Here is a 17461-nt window from a genome sequence, read left to right as displayed (position 1 = left end):
GGCCGGATCCCGCCGGGACAGCCGGGACAGCCGGGACAGCCGGGACAGCCGGGCGGGCCGTGACTCGGCGCTGGCCGCCGTGGGTCGCGGCGGGCCGCGGCAGGGAGGCGGTTAACGGCCAGGGAGCCGCCGAGGCAGGAGGAGTCCGCAGGCGGGCGAGCAGGAGGGGGCCGCCGGGCGAGCTGCCCGCAGGCTGCCCGCCCCCGCCGAGCCTGCCGCGCTCTGCCCCGGGGCGCACGGGCCGGCGGGGCACGGCGGGGCCAGGCGGAGAGCGCGGCGGCAGCGGCGACGGCGGGGGACAGGCTCCGTGCCCCGCCCGCCACGGCACGGCTCGGCACGGCTCGGCATCGCGCGGCGCGGCGCGGCGCGGCACGAACGACTCGGCATCGCGCGGCACGGCTCGGTTCCGCTCGGCACGGCTCGGCTCCGGCGGCTCCCGAGCCATTCAAACAAGTGGCTCCGGCAGCACTTCGGGGCCGGAGCTGGGGAGAGGGCGCAGCGTGGCTCCCTGCCCCGGAGGCGCCGGGCCCTTCACACTGCCTCTTTTCTCTGACGCTTGCTCTTTATTTGACGATGAAATAATGTTGACATGTCTTGAATTATTAAGTATTCCCTGGATTTTATTAGCACATGATGCCTAAATGCTGCCTGTATCTGCTGGGGTCTTAACCAGAGAGGAGCGAAGGAGAGAGGCAGAGAGACAGAGCGAGGGAGAGGAGAGAGAGGGGTTTTTGACAGCTGTATTTGTGCTGATAAGCGAAGGCACAAGGAGACGATCGACTAGTGAGACAAGAGGGAAGCGGCGGCTCGGAGCTGCTGAGAGGGGCTGCGCTTCCCTCCCGAGACGGCTCGGCCCTCCCGGTGCCGTGCTGGGGCTTGGGGGGGACCCGAACCCCCTCCCAGCGCCTGGCCGGGCTCTCGGCCGGTGCCTGTGCCAGGGGGCAGCTCGCTGGCTGGGCACACCAGCTGCACGGGGCAGATGCCGATTGAGATCGTGTGTAAAATCAAATTTGCTGAAGAGGATGAGAAGCAGAAGGAGAAAGAAGAAGGGGACAAGGAGAGCCTGATCGAGGAGCCCGCCCGGCCCCGCTCCCGGGATCTGGCCACCTTTGCCAGCACCAGCACGCTGCATGGCTTGGGACACATCTGCCGGTCGGGACGGCTGGGCGTGCGCCAGACCCTCTGGGCATTTGCCTTCCTGGCCTCCCTCGCCTTCTTCCTCTACCAGGCGGCCAAGTCGGCGCTGCTCTACTTGGAGCACCCCCACGTCGTGGCCCTGGACGAGGAGGCCATCCGTGAGATGGTGTTCCCGGCCATCACCATCTGCAACATCAACCGCTACCGCCACTCGGCACTCACCGACGCCGACATCTTCCACTTGGCCAACATGACCGGGCTGCCCCCCAAGGACCGGGACGGTCACAAGGCCACGGACTTGCTCTACCCTGACCCCGACATGGCTGACATTGTCAACCGCACCGGCCACCAACTCGACGACATGCTCAAGAGCTGCAACTTCAGCGGCGAGAACTGCTCATCCCGCGATTTCACTGTGGTGAGTGCACACCTGGCTCAGCTTCCCTAGGGGCCCCTACCGGCACGGGGGGCACCCACCCGGCCGCGTCGCACCGGAGCGGGGCTCTCTGGCTCACTCCGGCTGCTGAAGTTTGCATCTCTCTCTGTTTGAGTTTCCCTCCAAGTTTCACATGGAGAGAGGGAGAGGATCCTCCGTGGGAGCTCTCAGCAGGGCTCTGCGCCACAGGACTGGGCTGTCGCAGGTCTGTCACTGAGGGGCTCACGGGCAGGAGCCGCGCTGGGTGAGCAGCAGGGTTCAGCGGTCCCCAGGGTGGGTGTGCGGCGGCCAGGGGGAAAGCTGTGGCACAGAGTCCTGCTCCAGCCTGCCCTTACCCCGGATCGAAGTGCTCTGACACGGGGTGCTTCACTCAGCGAGAGGGGCTGGAACAGGGGGGCAGGCTGAGACCCTTTGCACACAGGGGAACCCTCCTGCCTTTGCGGGATTAGCGCTGGGGTGTGTGTAAATGTGGGGACTGCAGGCTTTGCACACGCACGTGTGCACATGGCGAGCACAAACGCCGAGCCGCTCCGCTCTGGAGGCACGGCCACAGCCGGGCGAGCAGGGGATGCCCGGGGCTGCCCACTCGCTGCCCGGGACTGGCAGCACGGCCTCTTCCGAGCAGCGCCCAGCCTGCCCAGGCACAGAGCCCCTGGCCGACCGCCGCCAGTGTGCAGCTCTCACCAATATTGAGCCTGGAATCATAAATCCCCGCTGTGGTTTGGGAAAATAAATGTGCTGAACGGGCGGAATACCTGATGGGACCCTTTTCAGACCTTAATGACTCTGGAAATGAGCCGCCTCTCTCCTACGGCTGCCAGGGGCTACTGCTCAGCTGGCTCCCGCCTTCTCAGGAGCTGCGCTGCCAGCCGGACCCGCTCGTTCCGGGGAGCGGGGTGGGATGCCATGGGCTGTGCAGGATCCTGGGGAAGAGAGGAAGCTCCGTGGGGCTGGAAATGGCTGATGCAGCATGTTCCGTTTCACTTCGTGCCCATCGGTACAAAGCCTGCTCAATGTGCAGAGTGATGCTGTCCCTGAGAAAGAGACTTTGCGGGGGGGGCTGCCCTGTGCGGGGGGCTGGTGGTGGCAGGGGACACTGCAGTGGAGGGGGAAGAAGGAGCGGGGGACAGCGGGCGGGCAGCCCCACTCCTCCTCCTGGGGATTTGCTGGGCTCTGTGCCTGCTCCACGCCAGCTGCTGGAGTTTGCCGGGGAGCAGTGTGGTTCAGCAGCGCTTGGAGCAGGAAGCTCTGGTGCTGGACCGTCCTGCACGTGGCTTGGCCATGCTGACTCCAGCCCTGGGATCCTCCTGGAGGATCCTGCACAGCTTTGGTTTGCGGGGGAGGCAGCGAGCCCAGCCTTGTGCTGGGCAGAGGCGCAGCGTAGCAATGGGATTTGGTGTGTGCTGAGCCGCACTGTGATGTTGGCAGGGCAGAGCTCGGGTGGATGGAGCGGTGCAGGCTCCCCACAGCATGGACAGAGTGTGTGACATGTGCTGAGCTGTGTGGCAGTGCAGGGTGACCACCAGGACAGTCACTGGGACCCAGTTTCTCAGCATGTGGCCGTGCAGGACCAGCTGGCCTGCCTGCCTCATCTGCTCACGAGAATGCCCTGGGGATGCCCAGGCAGCCAGGCTCTGGTGTGCTGGCACCCTGCACCGGAGCAGGTTTCAGGTGTAAGCATGGCCAGTGCCAGCTGATCCATGGGCTTATGGCCAAAGAAGGGGAGTATAGGGCTCCTAAAGCCTCCACCCACCCTGTCCACAGCTCAACATTTCTGGCCTTTGAGGCATCAGGGGCTGTCAGCAGAAAGGGGTATACCTGTCCCCTCTCACTTGCCTGCAGCAAAGGGGTGAACCTGGGGCAGGAGAGGCTGCAGAGATGAGTGTGGGGAGGGATGGTGAAGATGTGATACAACTCTCTGCCACATAACATGTCCCAAAGCCTTGCCAACAGTGGGACCTGTCAAGGCATCACACCGTTTGCAGCTGGAACCTTCTACTCCCATTCCCTAAGCCAAATTGGTCCCTTGTGCCTCCTGGGAATGACTGAAACACAACAAGGCTTCTTGGCAGGCGGGTTGAGTCCCAGCTGTGCTGTGTGGGCTTGGGTACTCCTGTGCCTCGTAGCTGTGGCCCCAGTGAAGGCTGCTCATGTGGTGGGGAGCTCCAAGCTTTGTTGGTCCCATTTCTGGGTCCCCATGTGAGCCTTCATGTTCAGAAAGCTTTTGTATCTGCTCTGCTGTGGGCGAGTGTGAGTCACAGCATGTCCTAGCAGTGATGGGGGGCTCCCAGACTGCAGCACATCCCAGCAGGGCAAATTGCTTGGGATCCCAGGGCACCGAGCCCACAGTGAGCAGCCTGTGTAGCAGAGGCTGTCCCCTGATGACACTGGAGAAGGGAAGGAGCTTTCCCTGCAGCCATGCTTGCAGGAGTGCTGGAGTCTTTCCTTCCCTCCTGGCACGAGGTGCACTTTGTCCAGAGGCTGGAAGTTTTTCAGCACGAGAGTGGCCAAGCTGTGGGGCTGCCGCTGACTGCCTGTCCAGGAGCAGGAGCAGTGCCAGGGCTGGAGCATGTCCCCTCACACTGCTGCTTGCAGCCCGTGCTCATGCAATAAATAGCTCGTGCGGATCCTTTAAGTAAGAGCCGTGAGTGCTAAATGATCTTCCCCTATTCAACGTCACAAATCCACATTCTTTATGGGACAGCAAATTAAGAAACTATCGGGAAAAAAAAAATCCCCAGCGTAAGCATCTTCCATGTAATAAAGCCCGGCTGGGCTGTAAATCTCCCCAGCGGCAGGGACAACCCTGAGCCGCAGCGAGGCTCCCTGCAGCCCCGCTGACAAATGTGCCCCATGCCGGCTGCTGGAGGGCCGTGCTGGGGCCTTGGAGAGCCTCTTGTGACCCACAGAGCCGTGCCCACCGTGCTGCACAGCCCCCAGGCCCTGCAGGGCTCGGGCACTGCCCAGTGCCCGCTAACACGCTGTGCCATGGGTGCCTTGGTGGGGAGCACTGCTGGCTGTGCAGTGCAGCTGCAGAGCTGAGGGTGCTGGCGCAGGAAATCCATGGTGCTCTTTACATGCCATTCACCAGCAGGCTGGGAAGTGTCCCCACGGGGCTGGGGCTGAGCTGCCATGGGTGGCTTGCATCCCCCTATCCGCCCTGCCTGGCACCCCGCTACAGCCACAGCCCGAGGCCAGCTCTGGCCACGTCAGGTGGCACTGAGGCAAGGGGGAGCCTTCCCGGCAGTGCTCTGGAGATGGGGGTACAGCCAGATGGGGTGTGCAGGAGTCTGGGGGCTGTGGGAAGAAGCGCATGGAGGGGCCCCCTCAGCTGGCAGCAGCATCCCGCCTGTTTGCCGGCAGTGGCTGCAGCAGGAGCCTCCGCTCTCGCGGCCGGGAAGGAGCCCAGTGCCTTTCTCAAAACCTCATTCGTTGTCAAAAGCCTTTTGTTTGTGATGTGTGGCTGCCGAAGCCAGTTGTGCCGGGGCTGGAAGCTGGGGGGGAGCAGGGAGGTTGCTGAGAGCTGGCAGTGCCTCTCGGAGCTGGCAGCGGCCCCGGCGCTCCATGCTCGGCCTCCTGCCTGCCCGGGATTGGGGCTGTGAGAGGGATGTCCCCAGCGCCCCAGCCCTGTGCTGAGACGGGCAACATCCCCAGCTGCATTCCACATGCACACGGGAGATCCTGGTGCAGGGGGTGGGCGGGGGCAGCAGGCCGTCGCCTCCTCCAGCAAGGCTCTCCCACTGTTCCTGACATGGGAACTCTCTGACCTTTCCACCAGAATCGTACTTAATAAATGTCACATTTTCAACCTATTTTTACTGGGTAAAAGCGATGGACTGATTGTTTTTCACCTGCCCTGCCCTGCCTGGTGCCTGCTCAGCCCCTGGCATTCAGCCACTCCATTTTCCCTGTACTCCTGTGCAGGGCTGTGCCCCCCACAGCTGCTCAGTGGGCTCCAGGTACTGCAGAACCTGCTCTGGCTGGGGCACAGAGTGCCTCTTGGGCCAGGCTGTGCCATACAGGTCCCAGCACAGCATCACCTCCTTTGGAGGGTGACACGGCTGTGACCCTGATGTGTGTCCTGCCATGCCTGGCAGGGACTGGCTGGGCTGGGGCTGGTGTTGTCAGTGCCCAGGAGAGACTGGAGCACCTCACAGATCCCATGCCCCTGAGCTGCTCAGCTGAGCCCATCTGTGCCCATCTGGGTCACGGCACTCCACTCACTGCATCCACATCCTGCAGTCCCAGCCCAGCTCCTGAACCAGCTACCCAGGGGCTCACAGCCCATCTGGAGCCCTCCATCCTCGCAGTCTGGCCACTGTGCCTGTGCATTTCCAGCCCTGCGTCCCGGGCAGTGCAGGCTGCTGTCCGGAGCAGCGCAGCGCCATCTCCGGCGTTGTTACACATGAGCCGCCTGGGCACGGCTCGAGGCGCTGTTTGTGCCAGAAAACGGGGGACTTTAATGCAATTCGTTGCCATTTAATTTTACACAATTCCTGCTGCTTAATCCGCTGAGAAATGCTAATTTATACAATTCACGTCTAAAAATAAATGTCAGTCCAGCAGCTCCCAGCAGCGGGTAGCTGCTCCCACCAGCCCCCACCGAAGCCTTCTGCAGGGACCCCAGTGTGGAGCCCACCTCGCTCCCTGCCAGCCATGCTGCTGCTCCTTGTTGTCCCAGGTGCTCGGGCTCTGGCAGCAAGCGTGTGGATTTGGGGATAATGGGATTTTGGGACACTGTGGTGGGAGAACAAGGGGTCGGCTGCACCTAGGGATGTCACTGCAAGGTCCCTCATGACAGTGGGGAGGGGTGACAAGGGGACAAGCAGGCATCTTGGCAATCTCTCTTTCAGATGGTTGGGAAGATATTATTGCTGGGGGGCTCATGAGATGTCTTTGGGACCACTGCTTCCTCATGGATTCTCCCAATAAATCCGGGAACAGCCCCAAGGGCAGCTGCTCCCTGGGCTATGGCTGTGGGTGCATGGAGCAAGAGGGGTGCCTGGTGCAAAGGCCTGGCATGCAGCCACCTGGGCTGCACATGAGGGATCCAGCCGTGGGTCAGGGCAGGTGCCACCTGGTCGCCAGGTGCTAATTGGTCACAAAGTGCCGTTAATGAATGTGGGATGGGAGGCAAGCATGCACCCCTCCCGCCAGGGTAGTGGGAATGCATCATTAGGTGTCTGAGGAGGCTGGTCTGCAGGGGACAGCGAGGGGGCTGGATCATAGGGACAAGGGGATCCATGGCTGGGAAGAACCCATACTGAGCTCCCAGACCCCTGCCTCTTGCACTTGAGCATCTCCACACCCCGCTGCCCTCCACCCCCTGCCACTGCCCCAGCCATCTCACACCCATTCCCTCCCCTTCCCCTCCCTTTGAGGAGCAAACCCCCGTGCCACCATCCCCCCCGCCTCCATCCATGTAGGGTGGCACTGACACCAGCAGCAGCACTGCAGAGAGGGTGCCAGGGCAGTGGGGCGGGCATCAAGGGCCATGGTGGTGGGTGCCAGCTCCGTGCAGGAGGGGGTGAGGCGGGGGAGCAGGGGGGTGCGGAGGCGACGCAGCGGGGGAGCAGAGATGCTGGAGGAGCCGACGGCTTTCCCACCGTCTCCCTGATTGAGATCGGATCACCGTGAGCATAAAAAAGCTCTCTTCATAATTATATTTAATGAATTGACTTTAAAAGCTCTTATGCTCTTATCTGGGTAATTTAATATCACACACTTAATAAGCCTGTCTGTGATACGGGGGGAGCCAGCGGCCAGGACGCCCGCGCCTGGTGTGTCTCCCCAGGGATGTGGGACGTGCCGTGAGGCTGGGCCCACGTGCCGGGCTGAGGGGAGGGGGGACACTGCTGGGGCCAGGGCACCCGTGGGGTGACTGTGGGGCACTGCTGGCTGCAGAGGGGGCTGGGCCCCTCGGATGGCTGCGAGAGGAATGGGAACAAGACAGCAGAGGGGATTGGCTCCAGGAGCTGGCGCTGGCTGGTGCCTGTGGGACCATGGGGCAGTGGGGACACAGGGCAGTGGGGCTGATGGGGGAGGTTGGCAGATGGGGCAGGGGGATTCATGGGGTGCTGCATGGCTGGCTGGGCATGGGGCAGGGCTGGCTGGGTGCAGGTGCCCTGTGCCAGTGGTGTGGTTGGATGCCATGTGGCCCCAGTGCTGAAGGGCATTGCTGTGGCTCTGTCCTTTCTGCCAGTGCCCGCTGTGGCAGGGGTCCCATGGACAGCACTGGGGACAGCCATGGGTCAGAGTGCACCACAGGCTCCAGTGCCATGATGCTGTTAATATCCCTGTCTCCTTCTGGCTCCAGCCACCTGGGGTAGTCAGCTGGGATGTCATGGAGGTAAAGGAAGGCTTGTCACCACGGTCTCTGCAGCTCTGTCACTCCCCCCCGTACAGCCCCGAGCTCCTAGAGTCCCAAAGAGGTGTGGGCTGCCTCCTGCAGGCCGGCATTGCTGCAGCCCCAGCGGGAGTCTCTGCACCCCCACCCCCTGGCCGCCCCCCCACGATCCATCGCTGCGTGCAGGAGGCGCCTGCGGCGAGCCGGAGGGAAGGCTCTGCCATATGGAGCCGGGGGCCCTGGGGACCGCAGGAGCCTGGGGCTGGGACCTGTGGCCATGGGGGCAGCCCCCAGGATCCTGCGCTACAGACGCTCACTGGGCAGTGGGGTTGAAAGCCATGGCCAGACTTGTGCTCTCTGCATGTCAGAGTTAGAGCTGCTGTGAGCTGGTCTGTCCCCCCACCTGGCACCGTGTCCCCAGTCACCCTGCACCCTCAGGTCCCCGATTCCCAAGTGACAGAGGACAGAACAGCACCTCCCAGCATCCATGACTGTGCTGCCCCAGGGCAGGTGTCAGGGACAGGGTCACAAGGGCAGGGTGAGTGGTGTTGGCCCTTGGCCAGCCATCCCCAAGCTCTGGAGTGCCTGGCAGTGCCGGCTGCCATCCTGGCGCTTGGTGCCAAGGCTGTGGGGCAGGGGAACAAGGACTCAGCTGCCACCTGGCCCTGCGAAGGCACCCGGGGACAGCCCCAGGCAGAGAGGGGATCCCAGCTCCTCCCTGGGGCATGGGGCAGCCTGCCGGGTCTCCCTCCATGAGGGAGTGTCTGGAGAAGGAGGTTTACGGAGCTGCACTAAGTGACGCAAATGGTTTGAAGCCCATAAAGAGAGACGGTTTTATGTAAGACGACTATATAAAGCTCTGCTGTTCTGCCATTGATGAGATATAGGCCTTTATTTATAGAAGGCAATGTTTGCGGTGCGAGTGCTGAAAGCCAGCCAGGGACCCGCAGATAGGGCGTAGAGTCATTTGACATGCAGCTGCCGTCGACACTGTTCACACATTAAAGAAAAAAATTAACAAGTTTGCAGCCAGTCAGGTGGAAAAAACAATAATTGTAGAAAAACGTATTTCCCCCTTTTTCCAATAACAAATAACTGGAACGCTGTTGGGGAGGCTTCAGCTCGCTTTCCCTTTGGGAAAGGATGGGCTGAGGCTCCAGTCAGGCTGTGGATGGAGTGGGCAGGGGGAGGCAGCAGGGTGGGATGAGAGCTCAGACAGGGGATGCTGCCACAGGGTGGATGTCCCTGCCTAGGCATTTTTATGTCCACGACTGGAATAACAGGGCCTGCAGGCAGGGATGAAGGCACCAACAACTCAACATGGCCATGTGTGTGCTGGGGGATGGGGGGGTTGACAAACACTGGGAGCTGAAGATGCTCACTACATGAGGGGCTGTGAACCAAACCCTGCTGGATTTTTCTGCCTGGCCCAGCATTGTCTCTCTCCACCTGCACACACAGGGATGCTCTGAGGTTGTTTCTTAGCCAGATGTGGCTGGGTTTTTACTGGAGAGCATGCAGCCAGTCCCTGTGGTCAGAGCGCCCTGCCAAATTCTGTTTCATGCACGAAAGGAGGAAAAAGTTCTCATGATTAATTGTGCAATAGAGGAAAACATGCATCTCTAACCTGCTCCTTGCCGGTTCCTGGCCTTTTCTCCCAGGCACTGCCCCAACACACAGCCAAGGGAGGGTGTGAGGACAGGAGGGTGCTGACACCTCTGCCCTGTCCTGCCCTGTCCTGACTCTGCCATGACCGTGAAGGGTTCGAGCAGGGAGCAGGCAGGCTCAAGGTCAAGTAGCTTCCCTGCAGCTCCCTGCACTGTTCTGTGGATGGCTGTCCCCTGCTCACATTGCAAAGCCTTCCCCCACCATGCCCTCTGCGCTGTGCCAGGCACAGGCTGGGCTCTGCCAGCCCCATCACCCACCATGCCACCATTGTGCCAGCAGAAGGAAGGAGGTGAGGGTGGAAAATGGCGCTGCTGGATTGGGTCAGGGGACTGGACTCACACCCTGATGCACTGGGCTCAGGGCTGCTGCATGTGCCCGCTCTGTCCCCAGGAGATGTCACTGGCTGCATGGCTGCTCCTCCCCTGCCACCCTCGTGAAGCCCCTCTGCAGATGCTCTCCAGATCACTTTGCTCATCTCTGGGCTCTCAGACAGAAGCTGAGCACACTCTGCACATGATGAGCATCAGCTGAGCTCAGCTGGGCTCAACAGGTTTTCTTCCAGCAGAACAAAAGGTTTTCACCTGATGGCAGCCTGGGGGAGGTGAGTGCAGGAGGAGCTGGGGGACAGGAAAGCTAGTGGCTGGAAGAACCTGTGTCCCAGAGGCATGGGGGTTGGGGACCCCTCCTTGTGTTGGAGAGCTGAGTCAGGCAGGGAGCAGGGTCTGAGGGACACCCTGGTCACTGCTGGCCACTTGCTCTTGGATGTGCAGGGCAGGAAGGGAGAGGAGGCACAGCCTTGTCAGAGCAGAGCCTCTGATTAATCACTAACTGCCGGCCCTCCAGCCAGCAGCTCATTAGCAGTTTAATTCCCGGTGCCCGGCATGCAGGAGGGCTGTGCAGCTCTGATTGAGCTGGATGCACTCATCTGGGCAGCTGCAATCAGTGTGACCCTCACTCTGGTCACAGTCACGATCAGTGGCCACATCCCCGTGTGCAGGGTGGGCTGGATAGCAGGTGCTGCAGGTACCACAGGTGCTGCAGGTGCTCTGGGTCCTCTGGCCAGGCAGGGGTGGAACACATCGGTGGCAGGGGCTGCAGAGAGCTTGTGAGCAGGGCCAGGGGCTGGAGATGTGCCCGTGTCTCACCCTGTATCCATCGATAGTCCGGCTGTGCCTGGAGTGCGGCGGTCCCTGCGGTGTCACGGGGCTGGGAGCAGCTGTCAGTGGTGTCAGCAGCCATGCAGAGGCACTGTGCTCAGCTGCACGAGGATATGTCACCAGCCTGTCATCTCTGGGGTCAGTGACACCCTGCACATCCCTGTACTGCCCCGTCCCTCTTCCACCTGCCTGTGCACCCTCAGGGCAGCAAGGTGAGGGCTGTGGTCCCTGCCTGCATCCTGGCATTCCTGCCACCACTCCAGGGTCTTTTCTCCCCTGGATCTTCTTCCTCCCAGACCCCTTCACTGATGGGATGGGGGATTCGCCTGGGCCATGGGAGCAGCACAGGGGCAGGAGGGAGCTGAGTGTTCCAGGAAAGAGGCACTGTCTGTGGATGCTGCCTTTCTCTCATGGACCTTTAACTCCATCTGGTCATGCAGAGGTGGGCACTGCCGTGCCTTCCAGCTGCCTGGGGGTGTTTGCAGCTCAGCCTTATCCCTTTGCCCTCCAAAACTTGCTGCGTCCTTCACTCCCAAGCCGCTGTCTCCACAATTTCTTCATAGCACAAGGAGTGCGGGAGAGACCACAGCGCAGAGAAGCATTTCCATGTGTCTTCAATGCTCCAGTGGCTGGAGCAGGGCAGGGAAGGGGCCTGCAGTGTCCCCACTGCAGTGGGGCAAGGAGGGCTAGGGTGCATGTGGGGGCAAGTCAGGGGCCATGCTGGCGCTGTGACTCCTGCAGAGGTGGCAGGGCCAGCCCAGCATCTGCTGGGCTGCTGCCCCTGGGAAAGGCTGGGAGCAGCCTGCCTTCCTGAGCAGCGCAGGACTGAGGGCACTATGCAAATCCAGCTGAGATTGATGCAAGTATTAATTATGTCCCATCAGCTCAGCACTTGCCCAGCAAGGCAGGGCTACAGGTCGTGCTGCAATTTGTGCAGGAAAGATGGATTTGCACTAGCAGTGTGTCCCCCATGCCTATCCCCCTGTCCACAGCCTGCTCCCACCACCCTGCTGTGACTGTGGTGTGCCATGCCAGGTCAGCCTGGCTCTCCCAGCCCCATGGCACTGCCTGGCTCGGGGGTGAAGTCATCACTGAGCAGGAGGGTGAACAGTCTGAGGCAGGAGCAATGCAAGCGCTGTCAAGCAGTCTGCCATACCCAGCTCTGAGATCCCGCTAATTAGAGAGTGTCTGCAATTACATGTGCTAATTATGGGCAGGGGTTCACAGTAATTCCTGCCCTGTTGGCATGACACTGGTCACACCAAGATGCATTGCTTCTCCATAAGGACAGGAGGAAGTAAGCAGGCTGTTCAGCAGGCTCTTCTGGCCCAGGAAATGGTGTATTACCAGGCCTCCTGCCCATCCCCATCCCCATCCCCATCCCATTTCAGCCCATCCCATTCTATCCTGTACTGGGCATGGTACGGCATGTACAGTGCCATACATGGAGCCCTGCCTGTGTGGCCATGACAGCTGCTCTGTCCCCGAGCACCTGGCTGATCACATCTCAGTGGAGCTGCTTTTCAGAGGGAGTTTTTCAGGCTCTGACCCCCCTGTGCTGCTGCGGCTGCTCTGACATCCTGTTTCCTTATCGCCTGACATGACCTTAATTAACTCCCTGTGCTGATAATGCTCTGGGCTTCTCCTCCAGGAGCTGTATCTCAGCATTGTGTCCTGTCTCATCCTCATATGGACCACTGCAGAGACTGCACAGGCAGCCTGGAGCAAGGGGGGGAAAGAGTGTGTGGTGCAGGCAGGGCAGGGCAGGGCAGAGATACTGGGGTCACTGGGATGACATGGAGTGGATGCCCAGCACTGGAGGCAGGGCACTGGTGCTGCAGAGAGACTTTCAGGGAGATGCTGACCTGGAGGAGATGGCTGTCATGGTGCAGAGCTGGGGGTCCTGGCAGGAGGGGGGCTGTGCTGATGCCCAGGGCAGGGTGGCAGAGGCAGTGGTGCCCATGGCAGCAGCGTCCATCCCAGGTTCCAGAGGTGCTGTGCACCAGTGTGGAGGGATCCTGGCTCTCCTTGCTCTGCTGCAGGGGGCTTGGGGGGCTGAGCTGGCAGGACCCCCCACCCTAGGAGCTGCCTGACTGCCCGGCTGCCCCTCCACTGCCAGCCTTAGTGGAGTGAAATGCCGGCATTGATGACTTGTAGCCACTTTATCTCTCGTGCTTGGCAAATATTGGCAAAGAGGAGATGTTTCAATAGAGAGGTTTGCCGATGGGAATCTCGGTGTGTGTGATTCCACCCACCACAGCTCCATGCTGTACTCAGCTGCCTTTGAGGCAGCTGCTCACCAGGATTGAGCCTGGCATGGGCACAGTCTGGGGCCCATTGGGGGCTTCCAACACCTTTTCCCCACGGACTGGTGCCCAGCAGAGTGCTGTTCTGAGCTTACCTGTGTTGCAGATCATGTGTCACCCTCCAGCACAGGAGCAGGGCTCTGGAGTAAGGTCCCTGATCAGGGCTCCTCTCACCTGCAGGTAGCTTTGAGACCTGGCAGCAGCTGGGCCAATGCCATGAGCCCTGCAAAAAGCAAAATTGCAAAATGCTCTCAGACTCCTCCCAGCTTGCAGCCACACAACCTCATCTTCACTCCTATTCCCCACAGCTCCTCGTCCCCAAAACTTTAGTCCAGCCTGTCTCAGGTGCTCAGCTCCCATCCCCAGGCCCACAGCCCAGGCAGCAATTAGGATGAAGGACCAGCTGTTCCTGGGGCATGAGTGAGCAGGGTGCATTTCGAGCCCTCTGTTCACGCTGCCTGCAGACACAATGGGAATTGTATTTTTCTGAAGCTGGCCCTGCAATGGACACCTCAGGCATTATGGAAAGTGTGCACAGATATACCTGCTCCCAGCATGTGATGTATGGAATGCTGGGAGCAGCATACAGTCCTGGGAATGAGGCACTGGATCCAAGCAGAAGCAAGGGGAAATGGTCTGAAGAAAGGAGGTGGGAGCTGCCAGTGCTGCTCCCCTTTGTGTGGGAGGCAAAGTGGTATAAAGAGGGGAGAAGGAGGTCCCCAGCTGCAGGGGCAGGTTGCCTGACCCCATTTCTGTCCCTGCTCCCACAGCAAGCCCTGGGAGCTGGGAGGAGCTGAAGAGGACAGCTGAGGAGCTCCTGCAGGTGCCAAGGACCAGCACATGGACAATGTGGCCCAAACACACAGGAGAAGCAGATGCCTTGGGAGTCCTGATACACCCAGCCCGTCACCTCCATGGAGAGCAGACAATGGGGACAGAAGGACATGGGCTGCAGGGCTGTCCCTGCCTGCCAGCACCCGCAGCTCTTGCCGGCAGCCCCGAGGAGGGATCCCCTGTCAGTGCCCGGGTGCGGGGGCTCTCTCCATCAGCCCCTCTGCCCGGGAGCACCCAGGCTGGGGAAAGCCAACCCCTATCATGTTTGTTCCATTGATTTAGCGCCGCGGAGAGGGTTTAATCAGCCTTTAGCCTGCACGCTCCGGCATTAAGAACAAATCCATTAGCCACGAGATAACCACAAAGGGCTGCGCTGAGGCTGGATGAGGTCCCAGCGCCTTCAAGATGCAAATTGGCAATCAAAGATCAAAGCCGTGCAGCTCCCTAATCTCTGCTAAAAGGGCTCAGCTATTAAGGAGCCCTTTCCCACTGAGCTGTGATCACCCCACTTCACTAGGACTCCCTGTGTGCTGTCGGGTTGCACCATCATCCCCACTGGCCTCCTGGCCCTGGGGAGGAGGCTGCATCCAGGGCTCACTCGGGCTGTTTGCTTGCATGTTGTTTCCTTCAGTTCTGACATATTGGAGTCAAATTCGTGTTGTCAGAGAGAGCAAAGCCCACAGCAGTGTCGGGGGTCAGCGGCTGGAGGGGAGGAGAAAGGGAGGAGGTGGGGGTTTGGATGGGGCAGGGTGGTGGGAGAGCTGTGTGGGGCTGATGTGGTGCCTTGAGAGAAGGGGAGGATGCTGGCAGGTGGCTGCCCCTCCTGCTGCTCGGGGATTTAGCCTGGTTCAGCCCCTGCCTGGTTGCTCCAGGTGGCTCAGGGCAATCCCTGCTGGCCCCAGGGAAATCAGTGGTGGGGACTGTGGTCTGGGGGCAGGCAGGAGAGAGCGGCTGAGGGATCATGGCACAGCAGAGTGTTTTGGAGCCAAGTTCCCCTTTTGAAGGTATTCCTGCTCGTCCCATGTCACCCTGGAGCACAGGGGTGCATGAAGCCCTGGTTCCCATAGCCACCCTGCCAGCTTCTGGTGCTGAATTGAGGCTGCAGGATGCTGTCTGTCCCCCGCTCCCCACTAAGGCCATATTGCCTGTGGTGGCTGCACACATGGCTGCCCCAGCAGCCCCACGAGTCCCCATCACCCCACACTGTGCAGGAGCGCCGCGAAGCTGCCGAGCTGTGACAGGAGCTGCAATGCCAGCACTGTCAGCAGATCTGTGGAAGCACAGATGTGTGCTCTGCTCTGCATGGTCCAGCTCAGGGACCAGTATCCCCTGCATCCTGCTGAAATGGTCAGAGAGTGTGTGAGGCACCTTGCGACAGGTGGGCAGGGAGCTCAGCAGCCCCGCCAGCAGGGAGCAGAGGGTCATGTCTGGCTGTCCTTTTGTTTGGGGACCCTCTCTACTGGCAACTGCTCCTTGAGGTGCTGCTCGTCCCCCTCACAACACCCCCCGGCAGGCAGCACAGCCCTGCGAGAGCAGCAGGCAGTGAGGTGCTGGCACCTCCGCCAGGGTGACAATAAATCTTATCAGTGCAAACCCATCCGTAGGCAGGAGGATAACCCCCGTGACAACCCGGCAAGAGCAGAGGCTTCATCTTCACCGTGTCAGTGCTGTGGATTTACAGATAAATGCCACGGCCGGAGGGACCCCCTCCCCTCCCGCCTAACCGTGCCCTGAGGCTGCGGGAGCTGCCAGGCCCGGGCCGGTGTGTCCCAGGGACAGTGGCCATGGTGTGCGTGGTGGGAAGAGCGGACCTGGTCTGGGACACGGCAGGGGGATACCTGGATGGGTGAGGGTGGAGGGAAGGGCACATGCAGAACAAGATGGCGTTGCCCTGGCTGCTGTCCTGACCCTAGGGTGCTCTACACGCACTGTCCCATGGAGCCCTGCATCCTTCATGAGCCCAGGGGGCCTTGGGCATCGTGCTGGCTGGCCCACCGGAGCTCAGTGATTGGGAAACGTGTGACTGAGTGTGCGACACTGGCAGCGTGTCCCCGAGGCCGTGTGACAGGCCTGGCGCGAGCAGCATGCTTTGTGGGCGCAGGCTGTGTGCCCATCCCCGCGTGGGCTCCCCCCGCTCCGGCCGGGCTCCGGGGGGTGCGGCGGTGCCAGGAGCGGGGGCTGCTGAGCGGGGCGGCAGGCGGCATCCCTGCCCCGGGCCCCGCTCCTCGGCTCAGCTCCCCCATCTCCCGGCAGCCGTGGGAGCAGTAATGAGATGGAGCAGCAGAAGGACGGCGAGATAAGGCTGCCTGCGCTGCCCCAGCAGATTAAACGCTGGGATTAAGCAGGCGGTGCCAGCTCTGCTGCCTTTTTATCTCGCTGCTTCTCCCCTCTTATTCTCCCGCAGTCGATAGAGAACGGTCTCCGAGCTGTCAGCAAAGGAAATTGCTTGTTAACCCTTTGGGGACGGGCGGCAGAGCTCCCTGTACGGCTGCTTTCAAAGAGAAGCGGTCCCCGGGGGATGCGCTGCCCGGGAGCCAAGGGGGACGCGGGGCCACATCCCCGCAGGGCCCCGCATGCGAAGGACAGCAAGACAGGGCCGGCGGTGCCCAGGATCTGCAGCCAAAAGCCACCAGCGCCCAACCAGCACCATGCAGAGGCACTGGGGCTCCTGCGAGGTGACAACAGTCGAACAACAGAGGCTGCCTAAGCTCCACAAAGGAGCCCCGGGGACATTGCACACCCCGCTTTCCGGTGTCCTTGATGTTCCCTGCTTCCTCCAGCCTGCAAGACGTGTGGGCTCAGTGCTACATCTCTGTGAAACCACAGGGCTGGGGATCCTTCTATGGTCCTGAAGACAAGTGGCACGGGCCAGCTGTGTCTGCACAGTACCGTGCGTGGTGCTGGATCTCCTCCAAGTGCCAAGGGGAGCCCGCTACCCAAACCCATCATTATTGCCGTCTGTGTATGTGAGTGTTCTGTTGGGTTTGCAGCAGGGGGGCTGAGCTGCAGCCCATCCCAGCGCTTATCCCTAGCGTGCTGTGCTGTGCTGTGCTGTGTGCCCGGGAGCGGCGTGCCCGGCGTGGGGGTGTCTGAGGGTGGGAAGCCGGCTGGAGAGCGCCGGAGGGTGCACAGAGAGATGGCAGGATTGCTGCTCAGCACACTCCAAATCCAAGCTAGGGAGTGTCTTGGCAGTTCGACAAACTCGTTGTGGCATTTTGGGGGTGCAGCTTTGGTGCAGTCTTTCCCGTGGGGACCCTGATCTCCTCCTGAAGCAGGAGGTAGAAACATCATTCAGAAACCTTCTGCAGCTCCAGCACCCCACTCGTACTACAGGGGAGATCAGGGTAGGTGGGCAGCATGCTCAGCAACTCAGAGGGGTTTTCTGGCTGCCAACAGGATGAACTGGACTTCCCCAGCCCCTGCCCCCTCATTTCACTGCTCCTGCCCGCCCTCCTCCTCATATCCCTGCCCTGCACTGCAGCATGTCTTGGCCACTGGCACTTCATCTTCTGCAATTCCCTTGGCGTTGGCTCCTTCACCTGCCCAGGTGTCACTTTTGGTGGATTCTTACAATGAA

The 17461-nt window shown here is 61.0% G+C and overlaps 1 protein-coding gene across 1 annotated transcript in view; it reads left to right on the top strand.

The window, feature by feature from the left end:
* Positions 1–436: 436 nt before the first annotated feature.
* The window catches only part of ASIC4 (acid sensing ion channel subunit family member 4), a 28977-nt gene continuing 11952 nt past the window's right edge, over positions 437–17461 (top strand). The window contains exon 1 of the mRNA XM_058028029.1: positions 437–1555. Within this exon, the coding sequence (XP_057884012.1) occupies positions 980–1555 (576 nt within the window). The 5' untranslated portion in view covers positions 437–979. The remainder of the gene's footprint in view (positions 1556–17461) is intronic.

This window comes from Melospiza georgiana, chromosome 7, assembly GCF_028018845.1.
Source record: "Melospiza georgiana isolate bMelGeo1 chromosome 7, bMelGeo1.pri, whole genome shotgun sequence".
NCBI lineage: Eukaryota > Metazoa > Chordata > Aves > Passeriformes > Passerellidae > Melospiza > Melospiza georgiana.
The sequence above is the reverse complement of the archived record's forward strand: the minus strand, read 5'-3'. Positions and strand labels throughout refer to the sequence as shown.